Source organism: Pagrus pagrus (assembly GCF_965226575.1).
Source record: "Pagrus pagrus genome assembly, chromosome: 9".
NCBI lineage: Eukaryota > Metazoa > Chordata > Actinopteri > Spariformes > Sparidae > Pagrus > Pagrus pagrus.
In genome coordinates this window covers 8,558,171-8,585,669 of record NC_140193.1, presented here as the reverse complement: position 1 = coordinate 8,585,669, position 27,499 = coordinate 8,558,171, and the positions used below count along the sequence as shown (strand labels likewise).

Below are 27,499 nucleotides of genomic sequence, written 5' to 3'. Positions count from 1 at the left end.
GGTTTGTTTCTAGTAAAAAGTTGAAAATCCACATTGTGAGAACCGAAAAGAACATTTCTTCACAGGTCTTCGCCTCTACTTAAACTTCCTACAAACTTTGTGTGCCCATTACGGCCACATCTAATCCTCATCTTTCTGGATATTTCCTCATTTCGAGACATTTCTCGTTTTCGTAAACGCTGCGTCATGTTTGACCTTCCTCAGCGGAGACTTCTGCAGCTAATTAAGAGCAAAGTGGTTGTCCTGTGGTGGAATATTACAGATCCTAGCGCTGGGAGGGACCACTGACAACAGCTATGATGCAAGGATTTCACTCTGATCTGCTAAAAGTGTGCACGACGACTTAATTGGAGTTTTAACAGTTTCACTTTTTCCCTAACCTAGTTTGGTACTTTGTTGTTTCTTCTTATTTTTCTTCTTTTTCTCACTTTCAGCCTCGTTTTTAATCTCCCTTTTTTTTCGGTTTCTTCTTCTTCCCACGTTAATTCCTTTTTCCTGTATTTTATCTGCCTCTGCTGTCTCAATCCTCACCATCTCGCCTCTTCTTGTTACCCCGCTTCCTTCAACTTCTACTTCAGTATAAAATGTCCATATTTTAAGTTTTGTCCCTTTCACTCCATCACTCTCACCTCTTCCTCTCCTCACTGACCTCTCTCCCATCTCCCCCAGTGGTTCTTGCCTTTTTCCACATCTGTCCGTCTTTAATAAGACAGCGGGAGGATAACCGAGACTGTTTTATCCATCACACACACACACACACACACACACACACACATTCCTCACACACACATACTTACTGTACTTACACACCCATGAGGCGCACACGCACTGCCCAGAGCAGTCAGATAAGTCAGATGATGGCTTTGACAGAAGTGCTGCCTTGGCTCTCCAGCTCCCCGGAGGCTCCACACACACACACACACACACACACACACACACACACACACACACACACACACACACACACACACACTCACACACACACTTACACAAACCACTCAAGGTGGGACTGACCGTGTATTAAACACTCAAGGTGTGTGGGTTTGCTTCCCACACTTACACACACACACACACACACACACACACACACCCTCGACCTTGCCATCCACCAAGGTTTCCTCTGTATCTGTTGAAGCCATCCAGTTTATGGTTGACTGAGCAGCTCCTTCATAAACAGACAGGGCCGTGACACAAGGCAGAGCTCTACATCACACCAGGCTGCTGTGTGTGTTGTGTGCGCACACGTGTGTCTGTGCGTGCGGGGGTGTGTGTAATTGACATAGCAGCGTCCCTGTCTACGTGTTAGACAGCAACATGACATTAAGTCTTGTTCAACAGCAACATTAGCGCAGCACCCTGTCTGGAAGCTGTCTCCGTATGCAAATCAAATCCCCAACCCTTGTCATTGAAAGCCCTGTTAGGATTTTTAAAGGAGAAAATCCGACCCGAGCCGAGCTCCTAAGTTATTCTTTTGATCTTAGATAGACCGAGATGGAAACTCTTTACCCTGTGGAGATTTTCACCGGAGGAAACCCCTCACACTGCTCGGTGTTGGAAGTGGTTTAGCTGTTGATAAGGAGAGTGTTGAAAAGAGACACAATGTCAGTTTCTAACATCTGATTATATCAGTTTGAGTGGTTTTCATTGTGATCCAACAGGTGTCACTGAGAAACAAACCGTGTATTAGCTTTTTCTGTGAGTTTTAATGAACTTGAACCCAAAAATGTTGCCAGTTTTCAAAATGGAAATAACAGAAACACAATTTAAATTATTATTTAAACAGTATAAATACAGTCAAAAGTGAAGCCAATACAGAAGTACTTTCAATGAAAATTAGTTTGATTCTTTATAAGCTTATGATAAAAAATGACCCTACTTCTCACTTGATTTATTACCTCAGTAAACAGTTTTCACAGGACTTTGTGGTCTCAATTGTTAGTTTCAGGTCTTCTTCAACACAGCATGATGTTCATTTAGTAAATATATGGTCCCACTCAGAGGAAAATTGATGACAAAGCAGGGTATTATTCAGAGCGTGGCTGTCTGGTACCTTTGGTTCTCAATCAGCTACAATCAGGATATCCTCTCCGGCTCTGTCAAAGTCTATCACTATCCAGAGACAAAACTGATCCTCACAATGTCACGGTTTAACAAAGGAGACCCAAACACAAGACGCACAGGCAAGTACTGTAACTGAAGGGAAAGCGAGCTTTAATCACCAAAAAACTGAAAATCCAAATCCATAAACCCCAAAAAAACAAAAGGCAGATAACAAAACTCCAGAAAGGTCACAGGCAGCAAACGCAGGTTAAACATGAGGAGAAGACAGGGCGGGAAAACGGACAATGAGAGGAAGTCGAAAGTGAGACATGACGCGTAACTTCAAAATAAAACAGGAAATGACTGAACCACAACTTAGAAACCATGACGAGGCAGGATGCAGATTCGAGATGTCACTGAAATGAATCAGCATGAAGGCAGCCAGGTTCACGTAAATTGCTTCCCTGAAACTACCAGATGCTATTTGCTTTTTTGTGATGATTGGGAATGTGAGGACTCAGTGTTGAAAAAGAAAAAGTCCCTGTCACACTCTAGTACAAGTGGAAACAGGAGTTGACATTGTTCTGTACTTACTTCTCAGCCCGTGTTTACCTTCGCTGACGTACAGTATATCTCTAAACTTAGAAAAACATTCTGCACTTATCCACACAAATGCAAATCTACGAACTCATACCCACACACACGATGACTGACAGATGAACTCTCACACACACACACACACACACACACACACACACAGATATAAACAAAAATGAACTCATGCAAACAGACACCGACACACACTCATTCGCACACAACTCCCTCCCTCCCTCAGAGCCAATTCTACATCCCTGCCTTTCCCTCCCATGGAGAGTTGTTAATTAATTCCCTCCCTTTGTACGTTCGCCAAGATCAAACGCGGGGAGACGGAAAAAACACTGCAACTTTCTCTAACTGCACTTAATGAGCAACGGTAATTTAGGTCCCCCTTTTTTTTTTCATTGCCTCCGAGTGAAGAAACAGAGTTACCTCAACCCAAATCCATTATTCATTAAGGGTGATGTGCGGCAAAATCTGTCGAGTGTTTTTTCTTTTTCTGTCTTAGCCGACGGAGGGAAAACAAGGTGAGGATAGGATAGATAGATAGATAGATAGATAGATAGATAGATAGATAGATAGATAGATAGATAGATAGATAGATAGATAGATAGATAGATAGATAGATAGATGGATATTTTCTGTCTTTTCCTCTTCTCTCTCTTGAGATGTCGCACACAGCGTCTGCACGTCGATAAAAAACACTATTTGCAGCTCCAGCGAAGCTTTTACTCTGCGGCCATAATAGACAAACAGCCAAACACAGCAGCCAGCTAATGATTATGGTCCTGTTGGGGTAGGGAAAACACAACAGCGCCGTCTTTCTTTCTGTCTCTCGTGTCATGTTTGCTCACTCTTTCGCTCGCTCACTCCTTCCTTCCTTTCGCCTCCTCTGGGCCCTCTGCCCGTCAATTCGTTGAGCTGCGAGGAGAGAGAAAAGAAGTGAATTACATTTAAAAAAAAAAAAAAAAAAAAAGTGTATGCAGAAGCATTGTGAGTGCAGCGGTATGATGGCTCTGCTGACTAAGTAGCAAAAACAGGGAGAGCAACAGAACTAGGTGTCAGCATCCGGAGTGATTATGGGTGTGTGTGTGTGTGTGTGTGTGTGTGTGTGTATCTATAGCCATTAGGGGCCATGATGAAATGGCAGTCTCATTTGCGGTTAAGCCTCATACCACAGAACGATGGCGGTAATGCCTTAAAACTCTAAGCAACCACATCCCACTGCATTACTACATCACGCTGTATGTTGGGAGTGAATCGGCGCTCTGCGGCAGCACCGTCACAAATCATAAAATTCATTAAAATGGAAGCCATTAAATGAATAAAATGCAAATAGCAGAGTGAAAAAAAACATAAATGTGGCTCACAAGAGTGGTGATGCATCAGTTTGAATCATTTCTTCCAACTCATTGATCTGATTTCACAATGCAGCGTCTGTTGTCCTCCCCCAGATTTCTCAGGGAACTACCTCCACCTGGACGCAGGCGCCCACACCCAGCGCAAGCGAGCCCGGCTGCTGAGCCCCGAGGTGGGGCCGGAGCAGGGCCCGCTCTGCCTCCTCTTCCACTATCAGCTCCAGGGGGAGGCGCAGGGCAGCCTGAGGGTCCTGCTGAGGGACAGCGACCAGGAGGAGACGCTGCTGTGGGTTCTCAAAGGAGACCAGGGGGCTCACTGGAGGGAGGGCCGCACCATCCTGCCACAAAGCCCCAAAGAGTATCAGGTAAGGGTCGTTTCTGAACTCACTGAAGTACATTTACTCAAGTGCTTTACTTAAACATACTACCAGGGACTTTTAACTGGTTAAAAATGTAGTACTGATGGCTTTATATGACCCACATAAGCCAACGAGACCATGAGCAAGATTTCTGAGTAGTTAAAGTTCTTCTAAACGCCTGTCACCGAGTCAGATAATTCATAAAATGAAAGAGTTTTGATGGCGGTCGAATAGCCTGAGGAAAGAAGCAGCTCTGTAGCCTGGTGGTTCAGTTCAGCACTAAAACAAAGTTGTTTCACCCTCGTCGTATTTTGTCCAAAGCAGCTGCCACGTTTAACAAAAAAATGAAAGTTCCTGTCGTAACTTTCGATAAAAATTTGAGGCACTGTCCTCCACTGAAGTCTTTTCTTCTCATGCCACTTTCTACTTCTACTCAAAAGGGGAAAAAAAAACAACTTTTTATTTCACTACAATTATTTTACAGCCTTACTGACATTACACATTAAGATTTTTAGAGCTTATAGAAATACATTTTGTGATGGATTTAAACTACCTCAGTACAAACGCGTAGCTGAAACAATTAGTCGGTTAATTTTCAGTCATTTACTGCTCAAAGTGTGGTTTGGGGACCTCCATTGGTTCCTCAGCAGAAAGGGGAATTATTTAATTTCACTAATATTTAATCCATAAGTAGCACAATAACAGAATATATGAGTCTTTTGGTCATGGGTTTAATTACTTTTCTTATCAAATGGACGTCCGTGCTCTAATTTGTGTCAGATTGAGGATCCTTGATGTGAAAATATTTGAGAATAGAGTGCGTTTAATAAAGATTGTAATATTGCTGTATCTCCTTCTTCTTCTATCGTCTAGGTGGTGTTCGAGGGTTTCTTTGATCACCCGACACGAGGCCACATCAGAATAGATAACATCCACATGAGCAGCAGCATCGAGCTGGAGCAGTGCACACGTAAGTCCCACAACCCGTCTGATAAGTCTGTCCGTCCGTCTGTCCGACCCTCTCGCTCCTTCACACCACACCGTTTATGCTATGTTTTCACCAGAGAGCGGTTCAGAGGGAGAAAAAGAAACTCATAATGTTTCTCGTTTACAGTCACACACACACACACACACAGAAGAAAGAAAAAATATATAAATAAAAGAAAAAAAAAAGAAAGTAGGCCACAAACGGCCTTTGGGCATGGATTCTAATCTATCTTTCATATCTCCCTCTCTGTATCTCCCTCAGTCTTTTCCTTCACCACCCCACCCCACCGTTTTATGATTCCTCTCTGTCTTCCTCTGTGTCGCTCTCTCGTCCTCCAGCCTGGTCGCTGGGCCATACAGCAGCAAAAAAAATGTGTGTGTCTGCCGTGATGACATGAAAGAGCAACATGTAGTTATTCTGCGATTAAAGACATAAACCGGCCACGTAGGTTTATAATTTAGACCTGTTGGCTTCAATCGTGGACGTTTTTATGACTTCAACAGAAAAAAATGCAGACGGACTTGAAACACACAGACTAGACACAGGATTAAGTTTGAAATCATTCACATTCCCCTTGTTTGAGAAGCATCATTTCCAACCACACACACACACACACACACACACACACACACAGTTTGCTCTCTCCGTCATTTGAAGTAATGGGAATACTCTTATCATTTAATGTAGCGAAGCACCGCTGCACCGAGCACAGCAGGGCGGTGATAGCCTGCTATAAGCGAGCGCACATAATGGCACGGAAATGCACACAATAATGTATAATGTATAATGACATGTAAAAACCACCACGGTTGTTTTGCATTAATAACCATGACGCATGAACACACACACACACACACACACACACACGCCCACACACTCTTGTAAACAAGCTTCTCAGGGTGCCACTGCTTCTTTCAGCTCTGTTAACTATTTAGTCTAGCCTGCAACAAGGATTACATTTTAAACCTGATTAAATCGGAGTTTAACTTCGAACTTTATGGCACCAAGTTTAAGTTTAGTTTAGTTTTTAGTCTAGTTTTACATCCTAAAAATGAAATAATGGCACTAAAATTTTAGAGGAGCAGCTTTTAGATTGTTGAAGTTGATTATTGAGTCTCATTCCCAACATCGTCAAATGCTGAAGCTTTGGGTTGGTGCCTCAGATGTCAGTGTAATGCATTATCTCTAACCTAGCTAGAACTGGTAACCCAACTTGTTGTACTGGAACGCTGTCAGCTCAGGTATGAAGTGGTTCCCAGACTTAACCTTCAACCTGGGAACTGTAGGATTCTGGTATATTTAGATGTCCACAAACTAAAGTCCACGAAATGTTATGGAAATGCAATACGAAATTGCCGGAGTACCCCTTTAAGGAATGACTCTGTAAATAGCTATTATTTTATTGTTTTGTAGAATATTATCAAAATTTCATGTTGGGCACATCACTAACTTTGGCATTTAAATACTGTAACTCTTTCTGTGGGTCAGATGTGACTTTTCTTCACCAAACATTTTACATTTTGCACTCAGCTGTGTTAAATATTACACTGATCAGTCACAGGTCAGAACAAGACTCGTATTTACTGACTGCCTGCGACGACATGTTTACTCCGAACCTCTCCCTCCGATGTGTTTCCACTACTTTCTGCTCGTATGTTTTATTCCTTCATCTTGTGATTTTTTTCATCCATCGCCTCCCTTCTCTATCTGTGCTGCCTTTCTCTGGTTTTCCCTCTTTTTTTTTCATCTCCCCTCTCCCCTCTCGCTTTCATAATAGATGTCATCTCCTCCGGCAAATAATAAACAGCAGTAAATTTCAGTCCCTGTTCCCACGACCCTTTAACTTACCTCCACCCTTCCTTCCCCATTCCTCTATTTCACTTCTCTTCACCCTTCCCTCACCCCCATCTTCCAGCCGTCCCCTCCTCGCTTCTTCTCCACCAAACAACAGTTTGCGTCTCACCTTGGGAAAAGAGTAATCAGAGGACGGAGACACAGGATGACAAAGTAGAAAGAAGAAAGCGAGAGCAGTTTTAAAAAATGACTGACACAAAGAGAGAGAGAGAGAGAGAGAGAGACACTTCCTCTCTTCTAAACCTGACAGCCCACACTTTTGTCTTCCTCTCTTTATTTTCTCTCCATTTTGTAAAAATGACTGTCATCCAGGAAGATTTATGGGCCTTTAGACTCCTGCAACATCTCGGAACTCGACAAATCTTTATTGATTTTCTCAGAGAGGGGTAACAAGTGCCCCGGTAAAAGTGCAGCGTCCTGCAATTTTGCCATTCAGCTGGATTACAGTCCATTTCTGTTAGCAGTCATTTGCAATATAGTTGTACCAAATGTCAGTTTAGTTATTAAAATATGCATCAGTACACAGAGAGTGTATCCTCCTCACCCACCGAGTATCATCAGTCATCTAAACTTTAATTATCCCTCCATCGTCTTCATCGTACATACGTTACTAACCGTCATCAGTAACATTTCTTCTCTTCTTTCTCTTTTGCAGAGCCTTTCCCTGCCTTAACTCCTGGCATATCCAGTAAGTTCTACTTCCTGTTTCGTTCGTACTTCCTGTGTCAAATGTCTGTGCTTTCTGCTTGTTGCTAAGCTCAGCTCGCAAGCACTGCACCGGCCCCGAGGAACCTTGTTAGTGCATTATGTGTTACATACAGCTCAATAAGGCATAAATCACTCTTATTCTGACTGAAAATTCAACGTTTGAGCTATTTCCACGCATATACAGTTCTTTTCACAATATATATCCACATACAAATACATTTAAAATCTTTATTAAAGATGCTACTTGTGAAAAAAGTTGATTTTTGAGTCAACCGCCATCCCAAAGTGTCAGTTTTTGACAGGTTGGGAAACCCAGATGGTCATTATCTGACTCAAACATCATCTTTACTCACAAATAGCACCTTCAGGTCTTCGTCAGGGTGTCTATTTCATGTGGACTTCATCCACCTTTATGGTGACAGCATTGCAACTTGAGGGAATGGATCCACTGCATTGTTCCAGCATGACTCTCTGCATGCTGGGCTGATAATCCCGGTTATAGAGTTTGGTATGTAAAGTTTTCCCCCACAGTGCATAAGCCCTATTCACACGAGACTAGTGTTACCTGTGGCCCTCTGGTACTTGGTAATACTCGTGGAGGTGCGAATCTGCCGTGTCTGTAGTTTGTAAAGTAAAAATGCCACGCAAATGACCAAACAAAGAGGTCATGTGATAGTTTTAGTCCTGTTCGAATGGGCATCTCAGTGATTTGGGGTCCTTAAAACACAAACATCTGAGATGGGAAGTGTTGACATTTCAAGAAGAGAAGGTTAGGAGCGACAAAAGGTTGTACAGACAAAGCATTTTTCACTTTACACGTGTATTTATGCTTGTAAGGAATGTATTAAGATTGCAGAACTAAACCATATTAATAATGTGGCTGCTGAAGAAACAGATGCTCTGCTTCTGAAATGTTAATATCATGCGGAGCCTTGGCATCATATCCGGGGGGAAAAAATGGCGAATGCGGCGCGTGAAAAACAGACAGGTTGAGATGATTTGAGGTCCACTGGTAATACTGGTCCCGTGTGGATAGAGCTATAAAATATTTACAACAACAGCAACAACAGAGTCACATCGCAGTGTGCTGACGATGTGCACAGTGTTGTGTGTGATCTGTCACATCTGGTTTACACGTATGTGACGAGTCTCTGCGCCTAAAAGTTGTCAGGAACCGAGGTTAAAATCACAAGGTCATGGTTAAGCTGCTCGGACGCAATGAAACAGTCTTCATTTGGTCTTCTTTCCGCGGATTTAAAGAACTAGGCAGAACTTGCTTCTCCTGTCGGGTCCAACCTTCACTACTCTAATAGCAGAGGACGGTGCAATCGCTCCTCATCCATGTAAGCTTCCTCTCTCTGCATTCAGCACCATACAAGGTGCCTCTCTTCTTCCACCTCTTTCCTCCTTGTTCCCCTCTTCTGCACTTTTTCTGTATTTTACTCCTCCCTCCTCTCTGCTTCTCTTCTTTCATCTCAACTATTCTTTCTAATTCCCTTCCTTTTTTTATCCTCCCTTCTCCTTCTCCTCTCTGCTCCTTCTCCTCCATTCCTCACTCGATTACCCTGCCCAGCAAACTGCTGATCCCACCTAAATGAAATGCAGAGCTGATCACCGTCCAGCTTCCCTTTTATTCTTTTTCTTTTTCTCTCCTTCCCTCCTCAAATAGGCCGGTCTGAACGCAGATAAAAAGGGCTTAGGCAGATTATGCTACTGGATCTCTCGCTCTCACAGTCTGGGTCGGGACCTCAAACGCTGCCTGCAGGACGGCTTTTGTTTAGAGATGGACGAAATATGAAACGTGGTATTATATTTGCAGACCCTGAGCAATTTATCAACACTTTTAGATGTTTTTGTTGTTTTTCTTTTTAATTTGGTGATTAGTGTCCGATCAATCTGGACTCTAATCGCCAAATGCAAAAAGATAAACAGGTTAGAACTGGGACATCTAATTCTTTGATTACTTTTTATTGCTGTAGGTGCAAGGAAACGATTCAGTTTGTTTGTGTCAGTATTACTGATGGTGTGTGCTTAATTTAGTCAGTTCAGTGTGCGTGTGTGTGTGTGTGTGTGTGTGTGTGTGTGTGTGTGTGTGTGTGTGTGTGTGTGTGTGTGTGTGTGTGTGTGCGCACAGATCAAAAACATTCTCTGAATACTGTCAGAAACTTGAGGAGCGCTTGGTTTCGTTCAGCTCAGAAATGTGACTTCCATTCCCTAAAATAGTCAAATCCAACAGTCGACCTCGTCGCCTGACTCACACTCTGAGCATCTGACCTAACGCTCGCAGGTTTCTCGGACTATCGGATCATGAGCAGATATCACATGACTCCCAGCATGACAACATACATGTGTTTTCATGCGGATGAGCCCCGGAAAGAGGGATTAAATTTCTCCTCTGGGACGTCTGTTGTGAGCTTAGCAACTGAAGTGTTTGTCTGTGGATGAACAAATGTAGTTGAAACCTATTCTTGGTTTCCTGCATTATCGCAAATGTATATTTAAAGTGGAGCCCAACAACACTTGATTTTTGGGGCCAGTACCGATAGGATATAGAAAATTCTGATATCAATATATCGGCTGATATTAACAAATTAATAAAAAGAAGTTGTGATCAAACACTTGTGACAAAGATATGTAACAGAATAAGGATATTTTACAGTTTAACTATAAACTTTATTGTCTAAAATGATCAGAAACAGTGAAACATTTTCAGAAGTTTTCACTGACTGGCTCTCTGGGTGATGTGCACTTAATAAACTGAAGTTGAAGTTACATTTTCAAGGAATTGGATTATTATCAGTTACCCCAGGCGTCTTTATCTTCTTTATAATCTCTAAAAGAAACAGAGTTTTCATATCACAGCATATCTGGCAACATCCCCCTCCTTGTATCTCCTTGTGGTGTTACTGTTGGCGCCGCAAAGACAGCATTAGCAACATGGCCGCCGCTCACAGCCGGGCTGCTGTCCAAAGAAAATGATAACGACAAGAATCCCAGTTTGACGTAGAAACCCTGATCTCAGGTCTATGAAGAGGCAGAGTAATAGTTGATCTTCGTAGAAAGAATGTCAGTTAGTAACCATGTAAAGAAACACATCAGTGGGGGGACAGATTTTGACGCAACACCGGAGCTCTCCATTGTTTTCGGTTTCTATCACCCTCCCTCTTCGCCTTCTCTGCTTCCTCCATCGTTGGGTTTCTTTTTCTTTTGCAGTGTAGAGTTTCCACAGTTATCCCAGTTGTTCCAACGTTACCTGGGGATAGAGACGGGGCCAAACGATGCCTCTTCCTGTTTTGGCACGTTTTGTGCCATAATCTGACCCTGATTTTTCCAGGAAAAAAATCAAGCCCAGTGGCAGACTGAAGAGCATCATGAAAGCGAGGTTTATAGGAAACCAATCTATCCGTGGATGGTGTCATTACACTGTGCAATCAGTCGTTACTTCAGAGTGATGAGTTAAAGCAGAAAAAGCAGTTTATTGCCAGTTTAAATGCCTCGAATGTTTTTTATTTTGTATATCTTAAAAGTGACTGAAAGCTTAAGTTTTTGACAATTTTAAAACACACTAGGAACATAGAAATATCTATTAATCGGTGGTCTATTTACTGTGGTTACAGCCAACATCATGTAGGTAGAAAGGAGTCTGAAACTGGATTTTGAGTGATTAAGACGTACACAGAACATTTACATGAAGAGAATTCATCTAATTAATTTGATTTATTTTAAAAAGTCGAACAGGAATAAAGTGACTGACTTTGTCCAACGAGAATAAAGATGATAAGCTACCTATAAAGGTGCCCTGTGGAGAGCGACTAATGAAAATGTATAAATTAAATAAATCTAATGACCCAAAATTGCCCCAAAATCTCTCATTATGGTGAAACTTGAGGAGAATTGGAAAATACATTTTAAGAAAGTTTCTCCTTAATTATATCCTGATAACATGATCCGTTATTGTGGTGAGATATGATCCACTCTGCCACACTGCCGGGGTTTTGTATCCATGGCAACCAAGGAGGCATTTGGCTTCTGGCGAGGGACCGATCGTGCCACACACACACACACACACACACACACACACACACACACACTGAAAGGAGGCTAATTCTAGCTTTAATTTGACTACAGAGTAGGACTCACACTTTCAACGCCACTTTTTAAAAGTATCTCAGTCTGATAAGAAAAAGATTATTGTAAGACCTGGAATGAGAAGAGACCGAAATTTGGCGAATTCAGAAACTCTAGTTACCAAAGTTCCTTGAGAGCCTGCACTTTTTTTTGGCTCACTTTAGGAAACGGTGCTCTTGGGAAACTTTCCCCCTCTTTTTCCTCCCTTTTAGATAAAAAGAAAAAGCCTTAACGTAACGGTCAATTTTTTGCAGCTCTAGAAATCGTCTGTGTCTTAATCCACTGGTGGGAAGGATCTCTGTGCAGGCTGCTTAGAGCGCAGCTTTACAATCAAAGACAATTTTAAACCCTTAAAGAGTTCGTCTGAACTTTAAAAAAAAATTAAGCTCGCTGGTTTCCTCGAGGTTCTGCACCTTTCTCTGCACCTCTCCTCTGTCCTTTCATTACTCTCTCCTCTCTCCCCTCCATCTTGCCGACACTACCTCCATTTCCTCTTTCTTTCTCTCTTGCTCTTTCGTTCTCTCCCATTCTCCCTTTCTTCCACCACCTCTCTCTCAGCGGCTTTCTTTCACAGTGAGTTGACAGAGTATTGAAGTTTCAGACAAACCCTCTAATGCAGGATTAAAGATATCATGGCAGGATTAGCTCTCTCCCTTCACTTCCCCTCCCTCCCCGCCCTCTCCACTCACTTTCTACCACCCCTCTCTATTTCACTCCATTCTTCCTCCCAATAATGCCTTCGCTCTTATCCTTCCTCTGCCCCTGTAATTTCTCTCTGATTTCCCCTTTTCTCCCTCTCCATCTCTTTCCCCCTCCACTCGACTCCCTTCAATGCGATCTTGCCCTGATAAAAGCAGCTGCATCCTACCGAATACAACCACTTAACACTCCCCACCCTTTGTCCGAATCAGCCAGTCGCTGCATAATCAAGGCTTTGCATTCTGATGATTGAATCTGAACGCATGGCATGAGCCTCTGCGCGTCAATGTGCAGCTAATGCTTGTGACGTTTGCATCGACCGAGGATACTATGAGTAAAGTCGGCACAATCAAAGCATATACGCAGCAGAGAATGAAGATTTTAAATGCAGATGGATGCCGAAATATTGAAAAGTGAGCTAAATCTAGAAGCTGCCGGTCTGTTTTTTTGCCTGCTGTTGATCTTACATATGGCAGGCAGACTCATTGCAGCTCTCTGATGTCAGTTATTGACCATTCGCTAAGTCCCGTCCTCTGAGTTCCTGTAAGCAGGCCTGTCAAGCTTCCCATTCTCACACATCATGTATGCAGATTACATTGATAAGGATGTTAGGTCTAACATTGAGAGATCCTTAATTTAGAGGTAGACAAAAAACATTCCCTCTCCCAACAAATACAGCAGCTTGGTCAGTGGCCTTAAACTTCAGACTATGATGCTCTACTTACCCCTCTATCTTCAGTTTGGAGGCTTAAGACCTCCGTGGTCAAGTTAGCGACCGTACAGATGCAACAGCTTTCGAAATAAATCTTACTCACAAACACTTCACTTAAGTTTTGGCATGTTATTAAGGTTGTCAAATGGCCATAGTCTGCTATGTGTTAAAATAACGTTCAGTGAAAGTCACTAACGTAACTTTTATTACGTCATTTTTTGCTGGTAACTTACATGAGATAACTTGAAAGCAAATCACTCTTGACTCTTGGTCACAAACAGGACACAAACCCAAGTCTCCTGGGATAAAATCCTGCATATGACCCAACCACTGAACCTGTCCTGGACTTTTCTTGCTTTTTATACTTCTACACTAGGGGGGCAGCTTCCAGAAATGATGTTAGAGGGATATTATTAATATATTAATTATAAAGAATGGAATGAAATATATAAAATAGTCTATTATTTATGCAATAATTAGCTAGTAAAAGCTCCTTCTTGTCCAGAGCAACCATGTTTTGTCCTTGTGTGAGGGGGCGATGTCACATCCGGATCTAAATTCTGTTGTGAAGGACTACTCTTACTACAGACCCACACACATTATTCAGCACAAAGCTTGACAGACCTGCAGTGCCTTGCTACAGTTGCTAAGCTTTTGATTTGACAATCACTATCTGGGGGAGGGGTTTAGCGAATGGTCAATGAGACGATCAGCAGCTCTCCAATGCGGCCTGCATGCCTGCCTCCCTCGTCCATGGTGCCAACCAGTAATGTGTCCTCCTGCCCTCCAGGGGGTGCCATATCTGGGATGGAGCCCACAGTAGACACAGTGGCGGTGCAGCCTGTCCCTGCCTACTGGTACTATGTGTTGGCGGGAGGCGGCGCCCTCTTGCTGCTGGTCACTGTAACCGTGGTGGTGATACTTTGCCGCCATCGGTACCACTGGGCGCCCAAGAAGACCAGCGGTGGTCATCATCATCATCATTCAGTGGCGTACCGCAACAGCCAGCATCCAATTCAGCAGGGCCACCAAAACTACAGCCAGAACCAAAACCTCAGCTACAATCTGATCCACAGCCCCGACCAAAACCACCTGTACCCGGGTACTGGTCAGAGTCTTGACCCCATGCTCACCATCAGACTGGAGAAAGACGACGGCTGTGATTCCCAGTGTTGAAGACAGCTCATTTATCCGAATGCTTTGTGATCGAACAGCAGCATTCAGCATAATTGCGGCTCTTCACTGATGAGAATCCACGTGGAGGAGACGCTGCAGTTCCTGTTCGCTGATGACTGATCTAATTAACTACTAATCAGGATGCACCTTTGCTCGACTTCCTTGTTGGCTGGAGTTGGCAGAATGAACTCCTGACATCAAACTTTACATCCCTCAGTGGCGCGAGCTGATGAAAGAACTGCGGTTGCCAACTCTGATGGCTGATGAGGGCCTGATAACAAGATTAGAGTGCAACTTTGTGCTTAAGAGCTTCTACAGCTGCGCCCCAACCTGAAAATGAAGCAGATTTATGATCAGAATACCAAGTATATCACAGGTTGGCTGCCTGGCAGACTCTGGACAAAACAGTGGACAATGTCAGGGTTGTAACAGCATATTTTCCTCCTCCATAAGTCTACCTGCCTCCAAATACCCTGTCTGACAGAGCAGGGATTTACACCCAGGTACAGGGAGATAGAAGTCACAATGTGTGCTGCATAAAGACAGGAGGATATTTCTTTGGGCCCTGAATGAAGCTGCTGTTTACTCGTCCACTAGCCTTTGAGAGAGTGAGAGTGACAGAGACAGATTAAGAACAGAGGAGAAAGAGGTGTTGGAGGAATTAGTGCTGCCCGTCCAGCCGTGACGGATAGACAGCTACACATCCACCGTGGCCGACTCCTTTGGTCTGGGGAGGAATCGGTGTCGTGCTGTTCTCTGTCTGGTTTACTTGGAGGGAAGATAGGATGAGACAGCTCGCATCGCATCCTGCAGACCCAGAAAGTCTCACACACATATGCACGGACACTTCGAAACTTTGCTAAGTCTTACGTGTTTACCCTGAGTGCTTTTTTTTTCTTTCATTACATCCTGATATGCCTTTTTAAAGATGTGCTTTATAACTATTACCTCCTCACCTCCGGAACGAGTTAGTGCCTCAGTGTCAAATTAGAGTATGAATGGACTCTAAGCGGTTTTATTTTTCGCCTGGATCTCATGGATAATCCAATGCCTGTGTCTGTTAATGTTCGAACTAAACATCTTTGTATGACCTGCACACATTAGACTGGGTGAATGAAACAAATCCAAATATCGTATGTATCGTAAAAGCTGCAGTTTTCTTCGAAGTCTGTGCAATTTAAAGTCTTTACAGGAGGTCAGTTTTCTCCTCGATGACAAATTGTGTGAAAATGTGGTGCGCTTGGCTGCAAAAATGGTCAGTTTTGCTTCTATTCGACAGGTGAGACCAAACATACTGTAAGCTGTGAGACAGCCCTTTAAAAAAAACACTGATCCAGGATCACTGGTCAGTTCTTTTGATCATTTCAGTCACTGTGATCTGTCAGAAAAGACTGATTCCAGTGCAGCGCTACTGTCAAACCCCCTTTCACAGCTTTGTTGGTGTTTCTCAACTGTATGTATGTATGTCATTTTTTTCATGTGTTCCCATGGTAATAGTTGAGTTTGCATAAAAATCAAGCAGACGAGTGTGACATGATGCATTTTTTTATGCTTTATTTAGTAACATTAGCACTTTTATGCTTTTTAACAATCATTTATTGAAGGCTTTAATGATTTATGATAATTTCTTACTTTAACTGTGAATCTTAATATAAAGAATGAGTTGATAATGTACTGGTTTTGAATTAAATACCTTTTTTTTTCCTCTGTAGTCACATGTTACAATAAGCCTACGTGTGCTTTTGATGTATAATAGTAATACAGTGTTTATTTTTTTATACTCATCGACTATTGTTTTAAGGCAACAGTCATGTTGATTGTGTTCACTGAGATGATCTTAACAACTTTTTCTTGACTTTCAAGTTGTTGAAGTTGACGCCATTTTGCAGCAGAAAATGTTTGTCCCTCATTTAAAGCGTCCAGCTTCAGGGCTTCAACCCAAGCGCCAGAAAAAATGTTTCTGCAAAGTACGTTTCTGTAAAAACCACAGAAATAACTTCAAACTGAAGGTTTCTTTATGTTGCAACTTTACGTTTGTTTAGGTTGCATTTTCTTTTTCTTTCTCAACACAATGCTGTTTATGCTCTGGTTAGGTTTAGACACAAAAACCACTTGGTTAGGGTTAGGAAAACATCTTGATTTGGCTTAAAATATCTGCTTTGGTTGCCACGGTCATGAATGGAGATTTCCCGTGAAAAATGGCCGTCCGCGTTCTGTCGCCAAAAAGAAATTGATGAAAAATATCTCAACGGCTCCTTAAAGAAACACCCAATTTTGTGGCCACTAAAACAGACGGAAACGTATCTAGGTGTCCTTACAAATATCCAGTGCTGTGACTCCAGTCTTTCCCTCCACCTCTTGCTGCGACAGGTGGCTAACAAGCATGTAATGTGAACGTGACATGCCACGTTTGATACAAATGTCAACCTTGGACGTAAACGTTCACTGCTTACGTAATACCCTGCAGACTGGGCTGTTCAGGGACATGAAGCAAAGGTTTTGTGCAAATAATCAAGATGATGTAAAAACTAAAAAAGATGATGATTTGCCTTGTTTTGATTAAAGAAGCCCAGATTCAACTTCTATTCAGATGCACTCTCGCACCGCTGTGGTACTTATTTCCCTAACTCTCAGCAGCTCCCCATCCTGTGCCGTGTGCTTCCCCCCCCCCCCCCCCCACATCATTTTGTTCATGCCCAAATCCTCCAGCCCTTTTTATCAAAACCCGCTTGTTCCTATTCTGCTCCTTCCCTTCATCGCAAATCCTCCCAGTAAAAAACACAGGAGAGAAAATGAGAGGCAGAAAATGGAGGAGAGCAAAATCTCTCCGAGGAGAAGGGCCCATTAAGCGAGGCCCCTTTCCCTCCACAGAATGCGCCCAGAGATGGAGCAAGATGAAAGAAGTAAAGAAAAGAAGAAGAAAAAAAACGTCTCTCTATACTTTCTAAAGATAGATTTCTCTCTTACTCCGAGAGGAGGGCTAACAGGGAGGCAGGTTGGGGTTTGGATTGAAGGAGGGAGAGGATTGAAGGAGGAGGGCAGGTTGTTTCAAACACAAAAGCAGATGAAAGAAAGTCTTTTGGCAGAATCGACAGTGCGACGGAGACACACTGCAAACAGACAGCGAAGAATCCGACAAATTCGGTCGTTTAAATCATTGTTTCATGCATGTTTAAAATGTTATCTACTCCGCAGCTCTCTGTATTGACTTACTTCAACAAGTCGTGCCTCATAAAATGCATTTTTGTGCTTCAGTCAACAAGTATTTCAATTTTTTTTTTTGCACATCCATCCCCTCTCCCTTCCACTTCAATCGACTCGTGTATGATTTACACATTATGTGACTCATTCTAGCGGCCTCGTGCTGCTAACCCAATCAATGCGAGTCCGAGATTCAAATAGAGGAATGATATACGACTGTATTTATGTTGTGCTGCCGGTGCACTTTTCTCCTTCATTCTCTCTCTCTATCAAACTTTTTGCAAGATTTGGAAAATGTGCTGGCGTCTTTTCATGCGGCGCTTTTAAATCAACCGTCCCTCACTTCCCGCTCCCTTTCTCCATCACGGGCTACTTTGAGGCCCTTTAATATTTCTAATTAGTTAATGGAGCTGATTGCATTCATAAAACCCTGCGGTAAGCACTTCTCGCCCTCAGGCCATCTCTATTTTTTCTCCCTCTGCCTCCTCCTCCCCCTCCTCTTGTGTTTCCTGGAGAAATATTACGAGTGAAAGCACTCTAACAGGTCCTCGGGCCCCCACTGGAGCAGCGTATGGTGCCAAAGAGCCATCCATGTCTTTGCCTGTGTAGGAAAAAAAAAAAAAAAAGCCTTCTTTTTATTCTACTCTTTGCTAATTGGACAGTGGAGATAAAATGGGGCTACAGGGAGTTTTAATCTCCTTTCAGATCCGCATGATGATTCTTCTCAGGATCCTAGCCCGAGGGCTTTAAGCCAGGATCATTAGAAAGTGTTCAACAGTCGTCCAAAGAGTGTCCGAGGTTTTTTTTTTTTTTTTTCCCCATCCTGCTTCTTTTGCTATCTCGCCGTTAGTGATTTAATGTTTTGTCAAGGCCTGCAGTGATTTCAGTTGACTGTGAGAAAGGAGAATTTAGAGGGAGCCTGGAGGGTCTGTTTTAAGATCGTACATTTAGACGATCAGAAGACTGAAGAGACGACTGATTAGATGCTTTCATGTGCATGTTTGAAGCGTAGTTTTACATGAAGGCTACATTTCAGCGAGAGCTCCATAACATAGAATAATTTCCAGTGTGACCACAGGTATCAGCCATAGTTAGCTGAGCACTTATTCTTTGTCAACAGAGTATGACGGCAGTACGTGAGATTGTAACAAAATATCATTGACAGGATTTGTGTTTTTCTTTAAACTGGGAGGTTGTTGGGTTGGTGTGTGCACATGGTCCAAGAGTGTCACACCAGAAATCCGGCTTTGCACTGTGACGCATCCGGCCTTCAAATGCAGCCTTCGAGGGTTTCCGACCCCTAAATGGAGCCACAGCCTAAATTTTGTCACAATTTCATGAACTGCTGTGATGCAGGGTTGCTCGTGTTTCAACTGCCTACTATTATTACTATTTTATTTTCTTGGATGGTGAAGACGTATGTCTCCATTATTTGAAGTCATGTTTATAAGAGATCTGAGATGTTTGTCGGGTTATCGCCTGTACTTCAGTCTTTTTTCTCAGTTTTCTCTTCTCCGCCCTCAGTTTCAGTGATGTCAGATCACATATTTTGGGGGTGAAGTAGAACCACATGTTGAGTTTATGTAAAATCTACCTTGATGATGTCATTTTTATTAAATGAAGCGACGATGTTTTGATTGTTCTTTGATTTCGTGTTCTAATAATTGAGGTTTTTTTTATTAATCAGAAAGATTTTTCCTGATCAAGGGATGAACTTGGGTCAGTTTTTAATTCAGATTGTGACAAACGTTCATCCCTGGGTTCAGCCACATCACTGTTATATTTACTGTGCACTTTCTCTGCCTCTGTGAAGGAAAGACCTCGACTTTGTGATTGTCTCTTTGACTGGATTTGACTTCCAGCAAATGAAATATTGAACTACGGATCAATCAAAAGAAATTAAATAATCAAATTCTCAACAACCAAACATCTGAGAACGAATACAAACCATTTAGCAAAGGATTTGTTGGTGGATATAAAACTGAAAGTGAAATTATATCGAGTCATTTTCTTTTTTTTATTCTCTTATTGGGTTTGGAAGTCAATTTTGAGTCAATTTAAAAAAAAAAAAAAATGGATTGACTTACTTTACTTTAATTTCAAGGAAATTACCTCATATTTAATCCATGCAGAGCAGATATTTTCATTTTCCAGATGGAAGTATTAATCACTTACTCTTATTTACAGACTGAAGAGTATTAGAAGTTGGTGAAGGCTGTTTTTAGTAGGTTTAATCTGGGTGTTAAAATTGTCTCATAAAAAAAAAATGACCTTATCTAAGTGAGGAAATGAGGCTCCGTATCTCTTTTTCATATCAACTAAATTAGTTTTTCACCTCTTGTCTTTTGAATATCTATGACGGCTTCACTTCATAATGTGTTTTTGGTTCCTTTGCCACAGCAATAAATGATTATCAGCTGCCCAGATATTGCTCTCTCTCTTTTTTTTTTTTTTTTTACGAGGATTGTAATATCAATTTCCTTGAATTGAAGCAGAATTGAGCTTCCAAACCCTTTCACAGCCTTGCACTCCGGCCTGCCTCAGAAATGTAATGTGGTATTTTAGCTTGTTGAATTTCACGGTCTTGGAATGAAAAGAAACTATATTGTTGGGGAATGTGAAGGTAATAAAAGCGATATTTTTCTATGAAACAGCTTCGTGTGTCTCTTTCTTTTTCACAGTTCAGTCTCCCCTTTTCTCCTTCTCTATCAGTCGACTCATTCTCACAATCTCTGTTTCATTTCTAAGCAAATAAAGAAAAAGAGCAATGATGCTTATCACATAATGAAACCAGGTAGTTAAATATTAGGTAGCCCTGGGTGTTATCATGTCTTGATCCACTGAGCACAGGACAGAATGGTTTATAGGAGATCTCTTACCTGATTCCTTCAGACAGTTTAAACCAGATCACTCACTCTTTGAGCTGTTTGTGTAGGAGTGATGTCACAGCGTGTCGTGGACTGGATCGTTGAGATTAATACCGTTATTTTTTCTGTCTTTTCAACAGATCCTCGATCGATAGATTTCGGAGAAGGTCCCGTTTTCCACCCCAAGCCGCCCATCGACGGAGGTGAGGTTATTTTGCTTGTTCTCTCCTCTCCTCACAGCCCGAGGCTACGCTGGCTGTTTTACAAGTCTCACCCAGCGAATAGCTGAATCGCTCTTTAAGCAGGCGGGCACGCTCGTGGCTCTCCGTTTTACTCGTGGTTCCACAAGGAGAAAAGCCTGTGGCAACAGTGACAGACGATCTCTGGTGTGTGTCTGTGTGCATAGACGAGGGCAGAGTGTGAGAGAGCATTCGAAAGTGTGCGAGTGTGTGCATGTGGGGTTTGTTAGTGTATGTTTCCTCTCCTCCTCTTTCATATTCAGTCGCAGACAAAGTGAGACAGACAGCTTCCTCCTGGGCACCTAGAAAACATCTGTCTGTTACCATCACGGTTTACTTCCTGTGTTTGTGTGTGTCTTTGTGTGTGTGTGCGTCCCTTGTTTCTCTCAGCCCCCTTGACAGAAACAAGAAGAGTACTCAGCCTTTTCATCACTAAACAAGTCTGTTTACTGTCTGTCTACCGCTTCCCGTGTGTGTGTGTGTGCGTGTGTGTGTGTGTGCTTTTCCATAAAACACTCTAAATGCAGTACTTAATTGCGGATTGGCTTGTTCATGTGTATACATTCATTAAGTGGATTAGCATGATTGCTTGTGTCGACTCCACGCGCACACTTCAACACTTTCACAACACACCCAAAACACACCAGAGAGCACCTTTACGGCCGTTTCATTTCATTATGTTTTCACAGTTTTGAAGTCGGTAACAACCGGGGCCGCGGTTAAGAGAATTAGCCGTTCTTGAATACATCAGACATAATGTGGGACTTTTGCCTCCGCAACGGTTAAACTAATTTCCTTAAAGTGTGACCGTGTGGCCTTTGGAAGATGCGAGACCACATTTACTCTATTAAACATGAAGAATTGAATCTATTTGCGATTAAAAGCTCTTTTACTGAGATAAATAATGCTGCCGCAGCCTGACTTGGTCTGTTATGACCACTAGCTGATGGGAGCTATCGTTAGCTTTAAATTTAAGATAGACATTGATGTGTACATTACTGAGTCAGGTCTGACATTACAGTATGACTCTATTCAGAATTTTCCTAAAATGTCCTGGTTTCTCTCCAGGGTACGTCTTCCCAGGATGGCCATCCCCCTTCTCCACCCCCTCCTCTGATATGGACCCCCCCTCCGTCACCCTGGTGTCAGAGAAAGACAAGGACAACGCCTGGCTCTACACGCTGGACCCCATCCTCCTCACCATCATCGTGATGAGCTCCCTGGGCGTCCTGCTGGGCGCGGTCTGCGCGGGACTGCTCCTCTACTGCACGTGCTCCTACAGCGGGCTCTCGTCACGCTCCTCCACGACGCTGGAGAACTACAACTTCGAGCTGTACGACGGCATTAAGCACAAAGTGAAGATAAACCAGCAGAGGTGCTGCTCGGAGGCGTGAGGGGGGAACGACGCGCCCCGCGATCCCCCGCAGAAGTAATTTTGTTCTCGGTTTGGACAAAGAAAAACATGAAAACGAAGCACTATTTCAATCCCGTGTCCCCCCACCTTATATCCTGCTCTGATGTCTAAAGGGGAAACATTCAACCCAGAGTTCCCCCACTTATTTGTGTGCCAGGGGGAACGTGAGACCTTGATCTCCCCTACATGCTATGAGGCCTAAACTGGGGGAACACCTGACCCCAGAATCCCCCTACCTACAGTACCATATCTCCTCCGCCTGCAGGAGAGAGCCTGCTCGATTCTAAAAAGCCTGTGAATGAATGAAGGAATGAATAAATGAATATGAATGACAGATCTACCATAGAATATAACCCACCAGCCACTGGAATGAAGCGAGGAATGAGACGGACTAGAGCACCCATGACAATCTGGACATTTGGACCTCAACTGACAGCACAGTCTTGGGTGTTCGGTGGAAAAAGTTGGTCATGGGATTCTTGATGAAGAAGAGAATTTCATTAGCTTTTGCAGAATTTGAATGTGGCCAATAGAGACGGCATGCAGAAATCAAAAAAAAGTCGCAGCTTCTGACTGTTCGTGAAGCCGCCAGTGGACCGTTTCATGTGGGTACTTTTGACTGAAATCAACACATATCAAGCGAATGCCTATCCCCCCCCGAAGAAGTTTAACAGATATCAATTCAAAAGAATCTAGATTTCTAAAGGCGAAGAAGGAAAAAGAGGATGATAAAAAAGGACCTTTTTTCTTTTTTTGTTTGTTTCTGAAAGTTTTTAGATATGAGTTCTGTGAGTTTCGACCGTCCATTAGCCCGCCGAATGGCGCCCGCTCGCTCCTTTGTCTGCCCTTGGTCTGCGCTTTGTGAAACCAGTGGCATAGAAGAGTAATGGTGACTGTTTTTGTTTTGTTTTAGACTCGTGTCTATTTGGAGAAAAAAATAAATAAAGGTAAAGAAAAGCCAGCTTCAGTTCGTAGCCGCCCTGTAGAGCTCTTACGCCATTTTTAGACTTTCTTTAGCGTTGTGTTGGACTCCATGGTCTTAACTGTTAACCTCAGTCCTTTTCTATTTTGGCACATTTTCCATTACAGATTATCAGTCTTTAGAGGAAAAGTAAAGGAAGATGGATGACAGAAAATCAGAGGTTTATCTAAATCTAACATGCTGTTATGGAGTCGTGCTTTAGATTCAGTATTCTAGGGTTTGTCTTTGGTATATATCTATATTTTTTTGCTTTTCAGACTGAAACGATGGACAGACACTGTGTGAACAAAATGTCAGTGATTGTTTTATTGCAACCTATGGATTGCCAAAGAGCTGTGTATGTGCACAGGGGGTCTGAACAAGTGTTAAAAGAGGCCGGGTGGAGAACGGACTGAGAGTGATGAATCATCCTGCCTTTTATCCGCCGCTCTTAGCGTCACCCCCCCACCCCCCCTGAATGAAGGACGCTCAGAAAACGGAAGGAACGAAAGAACGGAAAGCGTACCGTTGACTTTCTTGGACACACAATCGAGCCTTAAGCTAACTACAGTATACGCTGTATCGGAGGACAGCCATCGAGGAGGGCCAGTGCTGCTGGAGAGACTGATGAACCGGAGGAATCACATGCACACACACACACACACACACACACACACACACACAAACACACAAACACAAAGAAAGACAGATGGAGAGAGAGAGAGGAGGGGGAAAATATGGTGGTTATGTTTACATGCAGGAATGTTGATGTCTGAACCTAAAACTAGTGACGTTTATACTCAGATTATTAAAAGCCTGGCGAGTTTATACTGAACAAAAATGTCCAGGTTGCATGTGAACATTGTGCAGCTGTTTCACCCAAGAATTACATTCATGTACCACCCTTTGGCCTCAGCTAAATACATTTTGGTGGAAACTTAAAGGCACCCTGTGGAGTTTTTGACCACTAACAGCAGTATGGAGCAAGAAGAAGATTGCAAGCTCACAAACATGGCATGTAAACAATGCAGAATTCAGAAATACACACAATAGACCCAGTCTACACGATCTGTGACGTGTGGTTCAAAGTCCATGGTGCAAGTGCATTTAGGGAACGTCTAACTGGGCGCAAATATCGGAAAATATTAATTACACTATCTGCAGCGATCCCCCAGCGGCAGAAACAATAAGTGTGTTATTCCATTAAGAGAGATCTATCTGCAGATTTGCGCACGAGTCACAGCGGCTTAATTTAAATCTCCTGAGACGCTGACAGATTCAGTCATCATCTAATGTTATTAAATGTTCTGTGTTCTTCCACTCATTAAAAGGTCACACACAGTCCAGCTTCGTACGGTAAAAAAGTTTTAATAAAGCAGCCGTCCTGATAAATCCTGAACTCCGTCAGAGCTAAGAATATTTATTTCAGAAGATAAAGGTTTAATTCTATTTCTCTGGAGAGTTTCCTCTGTCCTGTCAGGTTTATAACTACAGCTGCTTTAATGTGCCGCGATATTTGCTGCCTAGTCGCTTTCTGCTGCCTCAAGACAACAATGCACCATCGATGCGCCTGACCACACCTCATTTTAAGAAAGTAGATTTGCTATTTACACGACATAGCAGTGACCGCTCTTCACTGGGCATAAGATAGGACTCAGAGAGTTTTGAATGTGAATATTACTTTGTATGTTTACAAGAAACCTCTGCAGGGTACATTTAATGCCTCCCAGGATGCTTTTTTATTGTCATATTAAGTAAAATATTATAAACATATCTGCAACTTGTTAAACATGTGGTCATAGTTAAAAATGAACAGGAGTGAGCAAGTGTTGCCATTAAGTGAAATAAATTGCAAATTTGCTGCAAATGAATGGAAATCATGGACTGCTGCAACATAAAACATAGCAACAGACAGTCATCTTGTTAATCAGCGCTAATGAAACTACCTGCAGTTAAAGACGTTACCTTTTGGCTTGCAGACTGTTCCAGCTGTGGTTCTTGTACATTTGATTAACTTGTCAACAGAGTCAATTAAAGTGTGTGAGAGATTCAAATGAAAAGGGTTCATCCAAACAATTGGAGTAGTCGGCTTGTCGGCAGGTGATTCCCTGCATGTAAACATAACAGATGAGATACTCGACTGACAGATGACAAACAAAATGAAACACAAAATGAGACTGTCAGCAGGCCAGGTGGACGGTGAGAAAGAGAGACGAGAGAGACAAAGACAGCGAAACAAGGCAGGCCGGGAGGGAGGCAGAAGTCAGCGACCCAGACAGAAATCTAAAAACAGTAATTGGAGGACCAGACTCTGTCCTCTCTCTGGCTGCTTTGTATTTTTCTTTCTCGCTCTGCTCGGCCCCAGCCGCTGAAGGTCAATCACAGAAAGTCCTCTTTGTTATTTTCTGAATCCGTCAAATATCCGGGTCAAGTTGTTGTTCTCTGGGGTGGCAAATTGAAAGCGCAGAAGAGAGGAAGGCAAAGAAAAAGAATCAAACATGAAACACTTGTTGTATCTTTGCCTGGAGCCTCCTTCTCTCTCTTTTTGTCTTCCTCTCTCATCTCTCCCTGTTTCGAGGGCATGCACGGATATAACCAGGAGGCCTACTGAGATGAAACAAACAAAGAAGATAAAGGAAATATATTAAAAAAGGTGTTGAAATATGGTCAGAGGGGGAGAGATGGAGGGAGAGAACAATGGAGAGAGAGAGAGATGGAGGGTTTTCTGTCCATCTAACTGTGTTTTCACTGGACTGTTTTCCAAGTGCCTTGGAGCTCTCTTACTATGTCTCTCTATCTCTCTCTCTTTCTCTTTCTCTCTCACACTGACAGGAAAACACTGATCAGTGTGTGACACATAATTGACACACAATCATACAGAAACACACACACACACACACACACACACACACACACACACACGCTTATCATCTCTCTCCTGATTGACTTTCATTTTCTCCTTCTGGAAGTCCAGATAGTATTACCTCTTCTGTCTCGATGGATACACACATTTACACACTGGCACACACACATACATACGCACACACAGACATTAAATGCACACTACATTAAGTCTCTCTCTCACACACACACACACACACACACACACACACTTACGGCACTGGCCAGATAACTCAAACTGTTGTTTGTAGACTTTGTACAGAAGAATTTCTTTTTTAATGTTATTATTATTATTTAATAAAGGCTAAATAACAAGTGATTTGTTTCTGCGTGTTTGTTTGTGTGTTTGTTTTGAGTGTTGGTGCTCGTACTAACTAATCCCTGAACAGGCAGTCAGCACTTGAGGGGGTTTTGTTTGAAGTTTTCAACTAAAATTCCCAAAATTCCCGCTCACATAAAAGAAGATTTATATCTGGATTGTACATCCCCACACGTATAAAAGTTTTTTTTTTATTTCATTCTGAAAGAAGACGCTAATCACAGTGAACAAGATCAAAATAACAAAATAACTTTTGGTGTTCGCTCAGCTGTTCATATAGCTCCATAATCAGCTCGCACCATCATCAGGTCAACATTTTAATTAGTTCAACACTTCTATTTATGACCAAATACCCACAATAACACTCCCGTTAGGCTCATCTGCACTTGTTGAGTGCTAATTACCTAATGTTCGCACGCTAACACACTAAACCAAGATGGTGGTGAGAGCAGGTTCATATATTCATACACATTCAGAACTAAACCATGAACCCATTTTGAAATAAAACCCCCAAGAATGTGCCTGGCCCTTATTTAACTTTGTTTTGGCCCCTCTCCTAGTTTCCTCCCTTCCTTTCTTTAATTTTCACTTTTCATCTGTCTCAGGGGTGTTCTGGCGTTTGTACCCACGAGAGGCCAAAGCACGAAGGATCAAAGATTTTCTTCATTTAATCGCACCGTGAAAGCTTGCTCCTAATTAACACGTACCCATGAAAACACACATACCAAAGCAGCCGGCCTGCTGGAGATTAGCTGGAAGATCACAAAGAGGAAATGTGTCGCCCACTCAACTCATTTATCTTAAAAGTAAGAAAGTGAGTGTAATGATGGAACAAAAAAGGATGACATTTTGGGATAACTGGCTTACTGTGTGTTATGAGTATGAGCACATTATGAATCAACGGATTTAAGGCAGTGGCTTATGTGGGAAAAAAAACAACAAGGATTCAAATGGAGGGAAGTGATTTCTGCTTTCCAA

The 27,499-nt window shown here is 42.5% G+C and overlaps 1 protein-coding gene across 3 annotated transcripts in view; it reads left to right on the top strand.

Moving 5' to 3' along the window:
• LOC311262078 (neuropilin-2-like) overlaps window positions 1–26,521 on the top strand; it is a 106,457-nt gene extending 79,936 nt beyond the window's left edge. The window contains exons 14-18 of one of the 3 annotated variants that reach the window (XM_084361224.1): window positions 4,092–4,360; window positions 5,228–5,324; window positions 7,852–7,884; window positions 20,828–20,890; window positions 21,995–26,521. In XM_084361224.1, coding sequence (XP_084217350.1) covers window positions 4,092–4,360; window positions 5,228–5,324; window positions 7,852–7,884; window positions 20,828–20,890; window positions 21,995–22,320 — 788 coding nt within the window. In that variant the 3' untranslated portion in view covers window positions 22,321–26,521. Of the gene's footprint in view, window positions 1–4,091; window positions 4,361–5,227; window positions 5,325–7,851; window positions 7,885–14,233; window positions 20,466–20,827; window positions 20,891–21,994 lie in introns of those variants that run through there. The other 2 variants (XM_084361226.1, XM_084361225.1) reach the window with 2 other exon arrangements.
• The last annotated feature ends 978 nt before the right edge of the window (window positions 26,522–27,499 follow it).